This window comes from Mytilus californianus, unplaced genomic scaffold (assembly GCF_021869535.1).
Source record: "Mytilus californianus isolate M0D057914Y unplaced genomic scaffold, xbMytCali1.0.p SCAF_17, whole genome shotgun sequence".
NCBI lineage: Eukaryota > Metazoa > Mollusca > Bivalvia > Mytilida > Mytilidae > Mytilus > Mytilus californianus.
Genome location: NW_026262659.1, coordinates 9,833,489 through 9,853,914, shown reverse-complemented (window position 1 = coordinate 9,853,914; position 20,426 = coordinate 9,833,489). Strand labels below are relative to the sequence as shown.

Genomic DNA, 20,426 nt, shown 5'->3' with positions numbered 1-20,426 from the left:
ACATTTTTATTTAGGGGCCAGCTGAAGCCCGCCTCTGGTTGCGGGATTTTCCCGTTGTGTTGAAGACCCATTGGTGGCCTTCGGCTGTTTTCTGCTCTTTGGTTTGGTTGTTGTCTCTTTGACACATTCTTCATTTCCATTCTCAATAGAGTGAGATGACAAGTTAATAATAAACTCCAATTATAATAAATATAATTTTAATGTAAAGTACTTGAATATCGTCACCCGTCAATTATTAATTGGAATGAGTGTCGTTACATCATCCACGACTCACTACACTTACTGTATGAAATGGATAAACAAGTTAGGACCACTTTTTCGCCTTATAAAAGTATTTTAAAAGGTTTTGTTTATTGTTATGCATTGAACCTGTTCATTAATTTCACGTGAAATAGTAAAATTTCCAGTAAAGTGATCACTGTCCAATAAATGAAAGAAATATAATAGGTTTAGATCCAACGCTGCAATTTTCACAAAACACGTCAACGTTCACGTCCTTGTAGCACATAAACATGGATAGCATCATACATGATTATATTAAGATTGGCAAATATCCAAGTCCGTTAAAAATATCAAAAATTCCAATATCTACAATAGAAGAAAATGAAGTTTGCAAAGACGAAAACAAAACGAAACTACAGCTTCTTAGAATGATTGAAGAAAATGTTGCTTCATTACCTTCAGAACAAAGGGAACAGTTTGAGATATAAAACAAATCTAACACAAAAAAAAACTGAAATATGCCAAAAAATCAATTCTTATCATGATATTTTGTTAACATTGTCAGACAAGAATTAAGATATTTCGTCAACAGTTTCGATGAATTATGATAGCTAATATAGGTTTTATACATGTACTGTACCTTTCAAATTATAGATATATAAATATTACACAGAACTCTATAGTAAATATCTCTTTTCAAGATAATGGAAAACCAATCTTTCTGAAAGGTGTTTGTGTTTGTTTCTTAGAGACAAAGTAATAAATAGTACCCTTCATTGATTTAAATGACTTTTATAATCATAAAAGTATGTACAATATCATTAAATCAATTATGTAAAAGCAGAGACATTTTAGTGACCCCAACACATATTTGACACACTTTAAGCGTTCCTTTTTTATACAAACCAACTCAAAATTCTAGGATCCTTTATTTTATACTATCTGAATGAAAATTCATCTTATTGGTAATTGTGTTTTTTTTTCATTATTGTTTCGTTGCTGTCTTGTGAACAAATATCTGAAATCTTCGTTTAAACATCAATAATATTAATGGCTATATTTCGGGTAACTCAAACACTCGTTTCTTCGCATAGAAACAACTATACGTTAATCTGAGCTTGGAACGAATACTTTATATCACGGACTATAAATGAAGATAAAAAGATGAAATACTATGCGAAATTGTTTATCCCGCAATACATGAAAATAATTGTTGTATTTCAGTAAATAACACGTGTTCTCAGTTGAGCGTAAACACGTAGTAGTCCATAATCCATTGCTACTCATTTAGTGGATCGGTCAAAAAAACAGGTAAAAACCATTGTGTCATACGTAAATAAACAATTATATTTGCGAGGACAGTATTATATGCTAATTTATGCATATCCATATAAGGTAGTTTTCACGATCTGATAAAACGAGAAAAAGCTGATTAAAAATCCTTAGATTTTTTTCTTCAATTCAGTAATGAAAATAGTTGATATTCGTATTAAACATTTCAAAAATATTTTACTCCTAACAACAACCGTTATAGCCCTATTTCTCGTATCAAACATAAGCTAAAAGAACCCAGTAAGCAATTTGTTTTTGTCCCGGCTGATAAGGCTGACAATAATAGCCTTGTATTGAGGTTCTGCAAAAGAAAAATCACGAATTCACCAACATTCCACCTGACTCAATTTTCAGAAAATAACATCGTTAACAAACATTATCTTTTAACTACCTCCTAAAAAGGAAAACCCAATAACAATAAAGTTCCAATTATGTACTGGCTTCCGAAGCTGCACAAAACACCTTATAAATATAAATATAGATTTGTTTCGTCTTTAAGCTATGATTGTTCAACTAGTAAAATGTTTATTCTACTTACTAGTACACTTGGTGCTGGTTTTAATTTTTTCAAATAAGGCCTACGAAAATAGTGAAGTAAATACTTTTGGAGTGTCAAACATTCGTTGGAAGTACTTGATAAATTGTATGTTCATATTGGTGCTTTCGAATCTGTTCAAAGTTTTGATTATTTTACCCTATACACCACTTTTATTTATCTGTTTTAATATGATAACTGCACTGCAAGTTTTACTAGATAACGTTTTTGTTCGCTTAGGAGATTCCGTATATCGCCAAGTTATCGTAATTCCAATGGGGACTTATTGTGCACCACTTATTATGGACCTGTTTCTGTATTGTTACGAATTACAAATTATGACTAAAATCAGCAAAGACTCGTCTAAACAACATCTTATACAAACATTTGATAACATTTTTAGATATTTTGATGATATATTGGCTCCCAATAATGACGATTCAGTATGCACACTTAAAATATATACATGATGTGCGGTACATGCCAAAGAGACAGCAACAAAGCGACATAAACACAAGAAATAGTGAAATAGTCAACATACAATCTTCAACAATAGACACATGTCTATACAGTATGTCAAGATCTAAATCATTGCATCAAATAGTCTGCGTTCACTAAATGGGAAAGTTTCATTCCTGTTCTACTGCAACTGAAAGTGCCACATTTCCTTTTCTACATGTCAGAATGAATCTGACTAAATGTATATTGATTTTTTTTTATTTAAAATGTCCATGTATGTGTGTTTCAAAGTCGGACTTAATTCAAAATTTAAAACGCATCTTTCGAAAATAAAATAAAATAAACGAAACAATAACAGGTAAAACTAAAGAAATATTTGAAAATACACAAGATCACACCAACCACTAAACACCGATTCCGGAAATCGGGGTCAAAATCATATTTTGGTTTATAGTCTAAAAAGTTAACAATATAACTCACAATGACCTAAGTTACAGGTAAAATGGTGGAGGAAGATACCAAAGAGATATTCCAACTGATTAGTCGATGACAACCTGAAAACGCCATAACAAAAAATGTGAAACGACCAAAAGACAAACAATTCTAAACAAAACACAACACAGAAAAACCAAAGACTGAGCAACACGAACCTAAGAAAAAGTCCAATTCGGTATTGTCATATAAAAAGAAGAAAAAAACCGATATTATGGTTACGACAATTGGAACATATTCGTCGTCATCTTTTTAACAGATATTCTCATAACGGTCAACCGACTCGAGATGGCATCCGTAAAATATTTGAAGGAATGATTTATATTTTACCACTTTGAACCTTTGGTTAAATAGCTTCCTTATGAGCAGCAACCTCATTCCATGAAATCATGATAGGAATTGCAAGCTCTGGAATATCATATCACTGGGAGATATATACTCAATAAGCAAGTGGTGCTGGAATATTGCTGCATAACAATGGAAAGTTCACAATTGGAAAGCTGCAACCGTCTAATTTTTGGTAAAGGTTTGTTCTCAACCGACCCTTATTGTCAAATTCGAGTTGTAAGTCAAGATATGAGGCAGACTTAAGAGTATCTGTGTATAATTTATTTCAATTTCGATACGATTGATGCGTCCAACAAAATTTCAGGACAAACTACCCCATCCAAAAATTTTAACTTGATAACGTTACATTTATAACTGTCCGATTTTTATGTTCAGTGAACTCTGAAATTGTGGTATAAACCTTAATATCTACATTTATCATATATTTAGTAGTAAATACAGTAGTTTTGAATATTTAATAAATAGCCTGCTGTTTATTCCGTATCGCTTAACTTTGATGCGGACCCTTTATCACACCCCTTTCTCGCATGCCCACCCTTTATCACCCCCCTACTCGGAATTCTCATTTATGACAATAGTGATTCCGACTCAATTTACATGCAGTCCATGTTTTAATTTATGCAAGCTTCTCATCCTTTCTGTATCTCTTTCAAAAAAAATCCCGAAGATTAAAAAGTGAAATATTTTTCTTCAAAGGGTCCCAAATGAAACGGTCATAAGGGCGTGACGTCATTTATCAAATGACGCCATTGTTTGGCATGTGACGTCACAGACGTCGATCTTTCTTATTTTCTGGCACACGAAATGCAACCATAAAAAACTACCGGCAGCAAGAGGGTGAAACTTAAAATTTTGATATTTCAAAAGTGCACATTTTACTCACCAGTCTCAAAGAAGTCTCTTGTTTATTACAGTATACCTGTTATTAAATTGTTGGTTTATTGTTACCTTTTTTTTTATTAACAGGTTTTATTCAGAATGCATTTGATATAGTACAACATAACTAAATGAGGATGAAAAGAACTCAATGAAATACCACACAAAACACAAATAAACAACAACAAAAAATACAATAAACAAAATATTTCTATGGACATCAGGACGCAAATTGTAAAGTAACCAGGTGCTTCACATGATTAGTTAAGCAGTTTCTATATTATCATGATTATGATAAAGCTTTTAAAACATGGCAAAAATAAATCTGAAGGTAACCAGGGTGCTTTGGATCAGTAAGCAGTTCCTATATACTCTCCTGTTTAAGTATATGATAAAGCGTATAAAACATGGCAAAATCCGTATCACATGCCGTATCACCCTCGAAATCCAATGGCATTAAATTGCTTTACTTCATGTCTTTTTATTAATTAACATGGAAGAAAATAATTCAAAGGAATGGTACCCAGCTCGTAAATGTATAATAAAGTTAAAGAAAAAAGTGTGTAGGTTTATAAGTTCGTAGGGAAAACGAATTGAAGATTTTACGAACAAGAGAGTCTGCAGTTGTCTCCGATAGCGAAAGTTTCCATCCGAACGGAAAGAAACGAGCAATTTCATAAAAAGAACTTCCATACATAATGCCTGTCAGAATTTGGTTTATTTGGCCTTGCAGTTTTATAGTAATGATACTTATTATTTCGGGAAGTAAAAAAGCAACAAAAATATGCACAGTTCATTTATATATGATGTTGTTGTATGTCGGATTGTTTTCCATAATTGTTTTAAATGACTCATTATTATCTGTTAACAGACAATTTAGTCAATTATATATAAACATTTGATACTTATACAAACTAGATGTTTCAGTTTTATCTACCAATAGTAGATATTATCCAAAACCAATCTAAAAGATCACAAGAATAAAATGGGATATAATAAAGTACTGAAAACGTTTTGATACATTATGATCATTGTATACATATGATAGGATCAATCTCTGTTTATTGCCAATATACTAAGAAAGCATTAATGAAGAAGTTAAAGCATTTTATCTTTATTTTGTCCAATAAATATTGTGATTATTGTGTTATGTATACTTCATCGAAACAAAATACAAGAAGAATAGTTATAAAGGGTGACAGGAACTAACAAAAGTTACAGCAATGGCACGGCAAGACATATTAAGTGTAAAAATAAATTGTCAGCTATTACCTAACAACTCTTAATTGTTGTTAGGTAACAGCTGAGGTTGAAAGAATACTTACTATCCAGGGGTCAGTTATTTTGCACGTGAAGATTTGAAAATTGTGTAATTTAAAAAAACATCATAAAATATATATTTAATGAAACGGCTTACAAACCAATCTGATTGAAATACATATCATATGTCAACGGATCTGACAACAACCTGCTTTTTTGTTTTCTTAAAGACTCAAATAAAACAGAAATATTATTTTCCGAGAATAAAAGATCATCCAGTACATTTCCAACGGAATTCATGTAAAGACGAAATATTTAATCTGAGAAACATGAACTCTTGTTCAATACCAAAATATCAAATAATGACAGGATGAAGGACCATAAGTGTTAATAACATTATTGCAATGCATATTTAGTCATGTTTGATTTATTTAAAATAAATTTACTATAAGTACCGATAAATACAATATTCCAAGATCTTTAATATGTCGTATCTAAATTGGCGGGCTCTAAAGATAACATGACAGTACAAATTAGGATATTTATATCCTGTTTATTTCAAGATTTTACAGGCACTTTCTTTCTGTGCATAGTTTTATAATGAACGATTGGTTACAAAATGTAGCTATGATACAAATAATTCGCTACATTCGTCTAACACTTCTAATCGTTAAGCAAGAGAAATGACAGGAAATATTTCATTAAGACTTAATTAATTAAACGGGTTTGCAAAGTATATCTCAACAAATAAGTTAACATATAATACCCACTTGACGTTTAAGCAACTTTAAGATAATTCATATATATATATCTACTTGACCATGGCACTAACAAATTCGATCAACACATGCATTTAATAAATAATCATTTACGTATTTTCGTCTGATGTCAAAGTGTTTCCTTATTTAAAAAAAAATACTAGATGAACACCGACAATAAGTAGTGCACGAGCAGGACGTCTTTCTTACATACATGTTGAAAGGTAATATACCAAAGCGAGGGGAGGGGGCGATCAAACAGCTTTAAACTACAGATTGAGCAAACTAACCTCGTTAAAATAAGATACTGAACTCTGGTGCTCTGGATTCGTAAACAGTTACTATAATCTGGTAAACTGATGGAATTGCCTGAACTACAAAAGAGGAGATACTGGGTGTGTTGACAGAGTAAGAGCCTCTTGCTTTGTATGCATCAACCGCCATACGAATTCACGCTCAGCCAAAATGTCCCAAACGGGAATAAGAAACCTTTGGTAAATTTACCGATCATACGACTATTCCGAAACTATTTTTACCAAAAAAAACATACGATTAAAATTGATCGCAAGTTGTAATTGCAATGTTCATGACTTTAGAGTATTTTTACTTGTAAGATTTTTTGTTAAAGGTGTTGCAGGTATCTAAAGGGTTCTACATCCTTCAGTGGTATCCATCATGTTGCTCGTCGCACGTAAAGTTAAGTAACATTCAGTGATGTTCCATCGACATAAGGCTGTTTGATTAGTGCATTTATGTACTAAAAATTATTAATCTTCTTGACTATCCGAGATTTTCGTTCTCTCTCTTTATTGTGATGGTTAATGTAATGACTCTTTCAAATGTTTCATTTTACTGCTATGTAAACACATGTCAGATTTTGGCCTTTGTTAAACATCATTCTAACATAATAATTTATCACCTTCCCTTCGAAGCGCATCTGTACAATTCAGATTCAACATGTTATTTTTGTCTTAAACAGAGAGGGACGAGTTTCACGAGTTTTTATTTCAGCAGGACTAAGCCATTTTGCATTTTTTTAAATCGATATTAAAATCCACGGTTCACTGTTAAATACGTATACAAAAGTTTATGAACATTATTCAATATTTTTTTTTTAATTTTGTATTGTCATCTACAAGTTTCATACATTTGGACACACTTTAAGAATTCATTAAAAAAAGGAACAAAAGACATTTTCAAAACAAAATGCAGACTTTCGAAAGTTTTGTTTAATAAGTAACGTCTTTCAGATACTACTACTTATACATTTACGTTCATTGCTTTCAATGCTGAACACAATTTAACCTGTATAAAAAATAGTCATCGATATTTTCTTCATCAGCTACATGTATCTATGTTTAATCACAATACCATGTTCATCTTTTCTTACACTTGTACAAAAAAATGCATAATGTCATACTTAAACAAGGATATTATCTAGTTCGAATTAAGAGAGACTTAAAAAAGATATATCATAGAGTATCCAAATTCGTACGATTCCCTTAGTTCTTGTTTTTTACTTTGATTTGTCATCTTCATCAATTTACGAGATTTGATCATCGGTAAACTACTGTTGCCTTTATTTTCCTTAACCTATGAAATTAAAAAAAAATATATCCCACGAATATAAATGATTCCGTAGTTTACATCTCAAACGATCTTTTTAAAGTTGCTAGATACAGAACAATGATGTGTAAGTTGTAAGTGAACAGGTAACAAATATATACAATGGTACATGTGTAAAACGTCATCAATCATCAATGAATAAGTACTATAACTTTAGATATTCCACTGGGACCTTGTCTTTTGAACAGAACTTCCTGGTCTAAATATTTCTTCGGTGTATTATTGTTAAGCTTTCCAGCAAGATGCAAAACAACGCTAGGAATTTAGAGCAGTAATTGTTTCATCAAAAAAATACCGCACAGAAGAAGTATGTTGGTAATTGTGGACGTCGCCGTGCAGGTCATACTGTATTTCTCATTTTGTGTGGTTTTGAAGAAATCTACAGCTTCACCTGTACAATGTCCTTGCATAGAGTTTGTCATGCAGGTAAATAATTCGGATTGGATTCTGGAACAAAATAATGAAAATGTTTTTCTTTAATGTATACTTATAGAAATATTAATAGCATCGAATGTTAATTATCAGTATATAACATGTATATATTCCCTGCTTGCATAAGACTGAAATAATTTTGAGAATTTTGACAACAACAGGATGTCGGTGATTATGTAATTAATGGTAATACAAAGGATGTCGGTGATTATGTAATTAATGGTAATACAAGAAGTATAGTCTACTACTACGGGGGTGTTTAACGACCTTTTCTACCCCCGAGCGGTCTGTATATCCCTTTATGATTTATATATCTTCATTCGCATTATAACATGAAATTGTCAGATACTGTAGTTTCGAAATTCTTTATAACACAGTTTCATCCTTGTCATTTTTTGTTTGGTAGATAGTTGTCTGATTTACAAACACACAGCGTCTCCTTCTTTTTAATTAAAATGTGATATATAGTCATTTATAGTACATTCCATCCCGTTAAAATGTGAGGGTTGAGACTTTTTTCTCAATTGCGATGCATCAATTGTGTGATTGCGAATAACGTTTTTATCCTAATCAATTTTTCAAAGTATATGATCTAATCTGAAGATCACCTATACTATATCATATATATTTTCATTATGTTTTACTTTGAAGTCATAAAACATGTTTCCGATTCACTAAATCAGTATACAAAGATTCAGTGATTATATTAAATGTACAATGTTTATGTATACGATTCTAGCTGATATTGTATAACTACAGCTGCTCTAGATGAAATATAGATTGGTTATGTAAAAGATTCTAGCTAACATTGTATAACTACAGCTCTAGATATAATATAAATTCAGTGATTATAATATATGTATATATATATACGATTCTAACATTGTCTATCGACAGCTCTAGATGTAATATAGATAAGGACATTCTACAAACTTCATTAACATGTACATTCTAGGGATGATAGGGAGATTAACTATGATCTGTTCTAATTATGAAGACGGTAGTATGCAAATATAGTTTGTACTATAGAGTATATCGTGTAAACATCTTTTTCAGGTTTTGTTTACTTCAATGAGACAGAATAACACAAAAGACTTAGTATTGTCAACATTCGGTACTTAACGATAGACGGGAGTCTATACAATATGTCAACATTCGGTACTTAACGATAGACGGGAGTCTATACAATAGGTCAAGCTCTAAATCATCCCAGTTCTTAAAACCTTTTGATTAAATAGCAAACATGCAGAGGTCATTTGTATTACAGCTCTTCTAAAAAAGCATGCAAAGTTAACCTTTGATCAACTTGCTTGCTATGTTTGCTTGGATGTTTGCAAACAATAGGTAGGCGGAGTTTCAGTCTGTTTTGTATATACTGGAATTTGATTAGACAATAAAAATTGACATGCAATGAAGTTAATGTTTATTGTCCAATCAAATTCCAGTATATAGTAAACAGACTGAAACAGACTACCTACCTTTTGTTTACAAACATCCAAACAAACATAGCAAGCAAGTTGATCAAAGGTTTGCTTTGCATGCTATTATAGAAGAGCTGTAAGAAGAATTGTTCCTTGATTTAGATAGAATAATGAATGCAAATAATGTTAAATGACAATAAGTTAAACTACTTACGAGCATTCTGATGAATCTTTGTTTTCAGACTGGGAGTTCTGCATCATTTTCTTAGCACATTCTGACATTCCTTTTGCAACTTGTAGCTTTGAGATACACTTCATAAATGATAACAGATCTGCAAAAATGACTATTATTAGCTAAACTTCAGCAAATAGTCGATGAAAATATATTGTACTGCTTTATCATCTTGTAAGATTGTTGCTTAATTGGCTTTTAAGATTTTCTATTTTCCAAATAGTCTGTATATACTCCGCTTCTAAATTTCCAAGTGTTGCGTTTAGTTGAGGACACTAAATGCCAAATAAAATTGAGAATGGAAATGGGGAATATGTCAAAGAGACAACAACCCGACCAAAGAGCAGACAACAGCCGAAACATATTTAAAAGTGCACACCATAATTTATCCCCAAAGAGGATTCTGGTCAAGTGTCAATTGGCCCTATATTTTCATTTGATAAGACCTCTTTAAAATTTAACAAACGACGACAGACCCCAATTTATGGTAATAGCTCAAAATTTTTAGCTTAAATTTGGACTTAAGTGAACCTTGGGGGAACGTTTACGCTTATGTTAGAAAAAATAACCTGACGTGATTTGTGCACTTATTTTTACTTATAAATGCAAATTCAACAAGATATCCAGGCATTGAACCGTTTAGATTGTCATGTGATTTCTATGACATGTCGTATCATTATGTTGTCCTGTGGTTGGCACATTTCCAATTATACAATCCTATAACGGCTGGCATTATACACAAAACACATAGGTCAAATTTAAATGCTGTGATTGTATGTTGATTTGTCTCGATCAGATAATACGGAGAAAGAGATACTTTTGATTGATCATGTTTCCATCATCTGACACACTAAGCGTCTTTAACAATTAAATTTCAATTCCATTTCAAAAATTGTGTTATCTTTTCGTTTGTTTGTAAAGCATTTTTCCAGAATAGTCTTTGTAAGAAACGTTCACAGGTCAATGTTTTGAAACAAAAAGTAGAAATATATGCATGTTGACTACATAAACCAACAAAACTTTTAACAACATCAGTTTAAGCAGGGTGGTATAATAAGCTTCGGTGCCTTGTATCTATAGTTTTAATGTTAGTTGTTTTTGTGCCTCGTTCCGATCTTTTTGCTACAGACTTTTACAGTTTCTTCTCATGTTGTGCTGTTACATCACTGTCCCAGTTTAAAAAAGAGATGAGCGCTCCCAAACGTGTTCAACACCGCCATATTCTTGATGTGTCTGTCCCAAGTCATTACCCTATAGTTCAGTGGTTGGCGTTGGTTCATGTCTGTCAAATTAAATTTTTTCGTAAATGTTTTTTCTTTTATAAATTAAGCCGTTAGTTTTCCGTTTGAATTGTGTCACTTTTTTGATGTCGGTGCCTTTTAAAGGTTTGTTGAAGGCCGTACGGTTGCCTATAATTGCTTATTTCCACTTCATATGAACTCTGGTGGACAGTTGTCTTATTGGCAATCATATCACATCTGCTTTTTTTGTATTATATATGGCTACAGATAGGCAAAGTATCACTCTATTTTGGTAGACGTTTCTGAACATGTTTGGCTTTCGAATGCTTGGATGTAAGTGTTCCTGATGAAAGAAAATCCAGAAAAACGCTTTGTACTTTTTTTTATAGTGTTACTTTTAATTTTTACGTTTTTCATTCAACAACTTTTTATTTGGCCAGTACATTCTACTTATTACAAGTATTTTTGTACTGCCAAAATATTCCAACACTGATTTTAAATACCTTGCTTTTTGGAACAAACTTTGTTAAACTCATCTTTCATTTTTTCCTCTGATGGATTATACGACACAATCTGTGAGAGCGAAGAACATCCACCTATATTCTGTGGGTTGTAACATTTAGCCAAGGCATCAGAATTCCTATTATAAATTGAAGACTAGATTACAAAATCCCATTATAAAGACAAGTTTTGTACATTAAAATTAATGATTAAGATTAAATAAATGTGCCTAAAATCCAAGGCAGGATTAATTTTATCTCCCAGTGAAATACGTAGAAACAATTAAGATGTCCGCACACGGAAATAGGAAAGAAGAGAAAGAAAATTACGGTTTAATGTACAACTACTTGGTATGGACAGGGTTCATAGGTCCATGACACAACGCCTGTTTCTAGTCTTACTTATGTTAACATTCTATCCAAGAAAAACATAATAAGTTTGTGGTCTTTAAAGCATCACTCACACCAGAAATCTTAGCGAAATCTGAATTGTTTTATTATTTCTAAAGGTCATTCGTATACTGTGGATTCATTATAATTCATGGTATACCAATTTTCGTGGATTTTGTTGATATATTTAACCTAAGATTCTAAATGTTCAACGAAGTACACATTTTCTATAGGCTCGTATGGAGTGTTTGGCAAAACGACGAACTCAAATATCCACGAAATACATTTTTTTTTATAATTCACGAAAATGGTATCCACGAAAATAAATGTATCCACAGTATTAAATAAAACATTTGGCATTCAGTTTTTATGTTGTTAGGTTACCAATATCATGTTATTGTATACTCATATAATCTTTTTTTCGAAATGAAAGCACTGCGTCGTGTTTTAAACTTAAGGTATACTTACTTGCATATGGCATCAAGAAAGTGGACAATACTTTGTTCGTTTGTTAAAGTGAAGTTTATATTGTGTATCTTGCTTGAAAACTTGTCCATACACTGTGTCATACCCTCACAATCAGCCCATGCAACATCAACTGATACCGTTAGAATTAGCAGAGCTGGAATAAAAATATAAAAAAAAATAAGTAGGACTGAAACCGATTTTTAAAAAAATTGTTAAAAAAGAGAAATATGGTATACGTTCATGTGACAGCAACCGAACAACACAAAAGACACATAGAGATCAGCATAATTATGCTATTGGACAATAGACACATGTCTATATAATATGTCAAGATCTGTATCGCCCCCTTACTTGAAAGGCATTATTCAAGTCATAGTACCATTGGTTCAAATCCTGCTGTGACAAGAAAAAAATTTGGCTTCCATAAATCTACAGATCTAGCATAGTAGGGTTGATTTTAAACGGTTGTAAAGTGATCAAAAGCAGGTAAAATTTTTCAATCCTATTAAAAGGATTACTTTATGTCTTAAAATAACTGGTAAAAATACAACGAATCATTGGTTACAAAATGTATACTTTGTACATCTCATTATTCACGAAACGCCCCTGTTGTTTCAAATATATGAATATATCTTTCATAAACACTTAAAGAGAAAAAACTTGATAGATACAATGACAGAAAATGTAAAATACCTCGTCATTTTTTCATTAAATATATATAAATTTATCGAAACGAGGTTTTTAGATAAATATTATTTGAGTTTTTGTCACCACCAGTATGTTTTTAAACGACTAAGATATTACTCAGAATTTTGATACATATAAATAGCTGGCTTCAAATCTGTTTCTTAAATGTAATTCACAGTTTGGTATTTAGTAACTAGATAATAATAGGATATTTATTAAATAGTCGTTTTTTTTGTCCCCAACCAGCATTGCCGACATGACTATGATTACAAGATGTAAAACAATGCATTAATGACTGAAACCGTCAAATGCCCTTATTTACATGACAATTTTTGACACATTACATAGAAAATTTAATACTTTTTTATTGAAATTTTGTCATTGTCAAATCATAAATTACGTATACCAACCATTCTTATAAAAAGATCATGAACGGCAAAACAAAATATTATATTTTACATAATTTGGTTCAATTATTATGAAGTTTAAATTTTGATTTCATTTATAACATTTTTCTTTTTGTATACTTTATTTATATTCTGATTAATTATTTAATTATTCAAAAAAGGGTTATCGAAGTTGAATTATGAATTGCCAATGACTTAAGTTTAGCAGCCATTGTTTTCGACCAGCTGTCATAGAGTCAATTTGGACCATAATTCACATTTTTTTTCAGCAAAAATAACAAGATATACATAAAATCTGCTTTTATATTTAAATTGTGTTTTCGCATAATAGAATTTTGTTTTACGCTCACATGTTGGAAAACTGTTGGAAATGATAATTTTACTTATCGCTGGTTCATACTTCATAAGAATTAAGATCATGTTCGCAAGGATAAGGTTTGATTATTTAAGATGTCTTTCATGCATAATGTCTACATGTGTAGGTTATAATAATAAGTTAATTATGTAATATATTGATAAGAATTCTACTTTACAAAGAGAAAATATGAAGTGACAAATTCCTAAATAAATAACTGCTAAAAATCCTTTTTCTCAAGTAAATTATATGAGAGTAATTTATAATTAACTTTAAGAATTTTAACTAAATAAAAATCAGATATAATTTAGAAAACACAATTTAAATATAAAAGCAGATTTTATGTATATCTTGTTATTTTTGCTGAAAACTAAATTTTCACAAAAATGTGTATTAAGGTCCAAATTGACTCTATGACACAGCACTCATCAAATGAACAATTTTTTTTCTTTCGATATTCATCATAATACCATTGATTGTTTGCCTAACGTCTAGTGGCAAATATTTCATGGAAATTCAGGATGGTGGTGATTGGGTGATAGGGTAATTGGGGGGTTTGTATTTCTTTATTGAAAAAATATCCTGATTCCCAATGCAACTTTTAAAGAAAAATACATTTTGATCAGGAAACATTGTGATCAGTGAGACGTTGCGTTGCGCCGTCTTTATCATGTTAAAAAAAACAACAAAAAAAACCACCGAGCTCATTTGAAGCAATTTTTGACACAATCCTCCTTGAATGTATAGTTTCAATTTTGTGTCAACTCATCTAAAACATTGAAGAGGTGGAACTTATGTATGGGCTACACATTATCAATCTTAAAATTAAACAAAGAACTGAATATGCATGAAATACTTGCCACTAGACTTTAAAGCACACAACAAAGAATCAATTAATCAGCAAAATAATACGTTGGCATTGTTATTAACTGATCTTTAATATCCATTAAGATATGTATATGTCTATCGATTTTAAGGAATGCTTGTTCTGTAACCACTAATAAATATAAATAACTGCTACTTGACCTAGAAACTACATTAAAGGCGCCTCAAATCTTGAACATGTTTAATGGAAGATTAAAATGCTCTGGAAAATGATAGTTAAAACAGATGCACATAAATGTAATTAAAAAAAGCTTACTTGCAAAAGTTTGAAAATCCATGATCAATAGTACTTCCTGGTAAACTGTATACACAATACACTAAGTCTAAGATCAGTTAATCATAACAATGAATGATGACGGGACTCTGGCTTTGTCACAACGTATTAGATGATTGAATGGAAATATTACGGCCAGCTGTACGCGTCAGCTCTTCAAATGCGTACAAGTCCATATGCTTTATACATGCAATAATTAAACAAAAAAATCACTTAGAGCCTTTCAACATCACGTGATTTTTAAGGAAATAGATAAAAACTAAAGCATTGATTGTTGAATTACTCATATTTATAAATGTGTTAGCGTATTTCTGCAAACATTACGTAATCTTAGAAATAATCCATTTTAACTTGTTGATCTTTCAATTAAACCCATTCTAATGGGTTATCTATTGAACGCTATGTAAAGATCTTTAAGTATAATCTAAATCGGAACTAACATTGATTTTGTTTAAAAAAAAAAACTTCAAACATACTTAATATGTATTGCTATACAGTATAAACACTTTCTATGACAGTAACCTGTTATTTAAATCGTAAAAAGTTCAATGATTTATGATTTAATTTTTATGTATATATATCTTTTCAAGCAGATATGCAAAACATGTGGTTGACGATAAGTTATACTTGTTTAAATACGCTGGAAATTAAATGTCTGTTCAGAATGTAGATTTAAAAATTTATTATAAATGCATTGTAAATAGGTCAAAAAATACCTTCATACAAATCTGATCCTCACGTGCAGAATCCTGCTCATGGCAGTGAGATTTATTAGGTAAATTTCAGGAGATAAATAAAATCCCTTCCGTAAAAATTTCAAGATAATTTTTAGAATATAATACTTATTCAACCCCCCCCCCCACACACACACACACAACTTTAATTATGTGAAATCAAGAGGGGAGAGTCCTATTTTGAAATATGATTGGTCGAATATGTGAAGGAAATCTCCTAACTGTGTCTACAACAACTACCTATTGTAGAACCTCAGTGTACAACAATAACCAAGAATATACACATTTATTGGTGTTTTTTTTTCAGCCGACATGAAGCAATTATATATTTCATTACTTAACTTTTGTGTAAGCAAGACAAATGTGACACATGTGATGATACACCATAACTTGTACCTTAAATTTTATCACTGAAAAAGTCGTGCTTTTCTTGTACTTTTAATTGCATCTTAGCACTAAATCCATTGGGTTTGTACTGATTGATATTTCAGTCTGAGAAAACATGGTTTTTTTAATAGTTGAAATTGGCTTTGAACTTACTTTCAGACACTGTGAGTACTCTTAGATGGGAACTTTGAATTCGGTTCGGCGAATAAGAAAAGTACATTTTCGATCTGGGCTAGCGCTGGTATGTATGTTACTCCAACTTTCACAAAATCGCCTTAAAAAAGAACTCTGTTAAGTCTAGGTATGTTCTCAATAGTATCAATGGTTGAGGAGAAGAAACTCCCAGTTTTTACGACGGGAGACGGATGCTGTGTTTTTTTTCAGCCGACATGAAGCAATTATATATTTCATTACTTCACTTTTGAAATTCGTGTAAGAAAGACAAATGTGACACATGTGATGATACACCATAACTTGTACCTTAAATTTTATCACTGAAAAAGTCATGCTTTTCTCGTACTTTTAATTGCATCTTAGCACTAAATCCATTGGGTTTGTACTGATTGATATTTCATTCTGAGAAAACATGGTTTATTTAATAGTTGAAATTGGCTTTGACCTAACTTTTAGACACTGTGAGTACTCTTAGATAGGAACTTTGAATTCGGTTCGGCGAATAAGAAAAGTACATTTTCGATCTGGGCTGGTATGTATGTTACTCCAACTTTCACAAAATCGCCTTAAGAAAGAACTCTGTTAAGTCTAGGTATGTTCTCAATAGTATCAATGGTTGAGGAGAAGAAAATCCCAGTTTTTATGACGGGAGACGGATGCCAAGTGTCTTAGTGATTGTAATACTGGAAAATATCCTTTGACCAGGTGATATAAAAAAAGACAACAATATATCTTTTATTAGTTAAGCGACCTGTAAATTATGCTCTTTATACACCCTTGAAATATTATTATCATTATTACCATTGTCCTATTTGTTGTCCATATTTAACAATTACAATAAATTGTAGGACATTTAAAATGAAAATATATTTGTATGCAATTCAAGTTCTGTTCAAAAAGCGTTGAAACGGTTTAAGGTTCAGAGACTGACATCACAACTAAATACACGACCGTATATACTGGTACAAGTGTAAATTCATCATGTTCTTAAGGAGGATAATTCATTAATTCTACATTCATTTGATTAATGACAAGTACATATTATGTCATGATTTGATGTTTACGATGCATTCATAATACTTATTCATGTTAAATTTATGTTTTACTTTTTGTGTGTAGCTGTTTCACCTAAGAGTCGTTACCATATCATGAAATGTTATCCTAAATAGCTTCAGTAATTATTCATATTGTTTCTATGTGAATGATTTAAGGTGAATCAAAGTGTAAAGCTTTATGGAGGTATGATGTATTTAACGGGACGTTTTTGATTTTCGGGGGAAGGGTATTTGAAAATGATTTGCGTCCTGGTAAGAATTAAAAATAAAAACTTTGCACAAGACAGGATGGAAATTAATATGCTGCAACACAAATTGCAGGAATCAAATATGTACAATAGTCAAATACATTTTTCGTGGAAAAAATAAGCGTGCATAGCAACAAATAAAAATAAATTTTTAATCCGACCCCCCTCCCCCTACCCTAAAAAATCAAATGGTTATAAAATATGGACATGGTGAATGTAATAAAATGAATCAAAGCATTGGAAACAGTCTACAAATTAACCCGTTAACTGATAATCATATAATTATAAAAAGAGAGAAAAAAGTTTTTGGAAAAACCTAAATAAATGTAATACAAATGTTCACGTAGCAGTAAAAAGTTATATTGATTTCTGTGGTAATATTAAAACTGCACTGTATCCAATTCAGTGCAATATTATAGTGTTATTAACTGGCTGTTTCTGTATTGGCCCTGTTATAGATTCGAGGTTAGCTGTATTGGACCCGAGACTCGAAGAGTCGAGGGCCAATACAGCTGATCGAGAATCTATAACAGGGCGAATACAGAAACAGCCAGTTCATAACACTTTTATTAAATGATTTTAATTCTTTTAATTAGAATAAACTAAGAAACTTACCGCGAAGAAGAGACAGAATTTCATATCTGAACTTGTCTTTTCGCATTCACGAATCACGTCCATGGATTTTTTGTCAGCATTGTCAGATGTAATTTCTGATTTCTCGTCCAAGTACTTAATATTATGCTATTACAATTCATTTTATCTAGCAAATATAAAGTAGCCGGGAAGAATAAATCAGACAGTTACTATTTTTACTCTTGGATCGTCTGCGTTCTGATGATTGATCAACGGAAATGAAACAGTGTCAATAATCGAAAGCCGTACTCGAAAAGGCTGTGAAATATTTCCGTTTCAAGACTTCAAGACGTTACAAATTTAAAACACTGAACACCATTTAAATTTTTTATTTATGATTTTTAAGTTAAAAAAATATAATACAAATGTTTTTTATGCATAACGATACGTCCAAAGTTAAGTAAGGCGTAAGAAAATTGAAACCGGAAGTGAACGTCCCGTATTAGCCCGCACGAGGATAAAAGCTTATGTGAACGGTTACTGCCAGTCACCACTTATGAAAAAGTAGTGCTGCATATATCTACGCGTATGATCATATACAATTTTATAGGTGCCTGCAGGTCACACCATATTTTATCTGTATCAAATGTGCCTGCAGGTCTCACCAAAAATGTATCTGGACAATAGGTGCCTGCTGATCACATCACTTAAGATCTGTAACATAGCTTATCATTTGAGTCTGCAGGTCAGACTGCTTATTATCTGTACCATAGCCTATTATATATGCCTGCATGTCACACTTTGATTTATATATCTGTATGGTAGGTGCCTGCAGGGCACATCACCTTAGATTTGCACCATATATATAAAAGGAAGATGTGGTATAATTGCCAATGAGACAACTCTCCACAATAGACGGCCTAATTTAAGTACAAAATAATAAACGAAAAACAAATATGAAACACAGCAACAAAAAGTAAAATCACAAAAATACTGAACTCCGAGGAAAATTCCAAAAACGGAAAGTCCCTAGTCAAATTGCAAAATCAAATGCTCAAACATATCAAACGAATGGATAACAACTGTCATATTCCTGACTTGGTACAGACATTTTCTTACGTAGAAAATGGTGGATTGAACCTGGTTTTATAGCTAGCTAAACCTCTCACTTGTATGACAGTCGCATATAATTCCATTATGTTGCCAACGATGAGTAAACAAAACAAACAGACATAATAGGTAAAATTATCAAAAATACAGCAGTCAACATTGTGTTAAAATCTTAATCACTAAAAAAAACAAACAAATATGTAACAAAGAAGCACAAAATGGCATATAGACCGATCACATTAGCATAAATTAAAGACAAGAATACACAAATTTACCATAGTACAATAACACGATGACGGGATGTATAAGTACAAAGCTACGTCATATATGTAACAAAGAAACATAAAAAGGCATATATGGACAAAGCACATTAGCAAAAATGAAAGACAATAATACGAGAATAATTGTATCATAAACAATAATGACAGAATGTACAAGTACCACAAGTATCTTAATCACAATAAAAACAAACAAACACTTAACAAAGAAGCACAAAAAGGCACACATCAAATTTAACAACCTCATTCATTGCTCCCTTAATTTGAATTTTATTTAAGTATGTCAAATCCACCAATTAACGATTGAAAGATCTTAAGTACTAGGAGCGAATGGCCAGATTAACACTGACTCTAACGTAGAATCGCGCGTTTGACGTCTGAATGTAAACGTCACACAGGTAGAGATATAAAATAATATTGTCGTTCAAAGTATGAAAATAATATAGTCTATACTTCTTTAGGCATATCCTCTGCAGAATGTAAATTAGAAGTTACCTTTCCTTCTTGCAACTGACAAATGACAACCACTGAATTACCGGTTCCTGAATTGGGACAGGCACTTACAGAATGTGGCGGGGTTAAACTACGTGAAGGCGCCAACCCTCTCATAACATGGTATCGTGGTGAAACAGTAGAACATAATAACAAACTATAAAAACAGTTGAAA

General features: G+C 31.6%; 1 protein-coding gene across 1 annotated transcript; it reads right to left on the bottom strand.

The window, feature by feature from the left end:
• Positions 1 to 6,057: 6,057 nt before the first annotated feature.
• On the bottom strand, positions 6,058 to 15,602 carry LOC127726399 (uncharacterized). Its single transcript, XM_052233801.1, has 5 exons — positions 15,183 to 15,602; positions 12,593 to 12,746; positions 11,738 to 11,874; positions 9,976 to 10,093; positions 6,058 to 8,355 (listed from the first exon to the last, which is right to left on the bottom strand). Exons 1-5 carry the CDS (start codon positions 15,202 to 15,204, stop codon positions 8,172 to 8,174), a joined length of 615 nt encoding a protein of 204 aa, XP_052089761.1. The 5' UTR covers positions 15,205 to 15,602; the 3' UTR covers positions 6,058 to 8,171.
• Between the last annotated feature and the right edge of the window lie 4,824 nt (positions 15,603 to 20,426).

Coding starts and splice junctions, on each gene's coding strand:
- LOC127726399 (XM_052233801.1), bottom strand. CDS start 15,204: ATGGATTTTCAAACTTTTGCAA. Junction 12,747..15,182: donor GGATTTTCAAACTTTTGCAA/GTAAGCTTTTTT, acceptor TTTTTATTCCAG/CTCTGCTAATTCTAACGGTA. Junction 8,356..9,975: donor AAAGATTCATCAGAATGCTC/GTAAGTAGTTTA, acceptor ATTTTGTTCCAG/AATCCAATCCGAATTATTTA.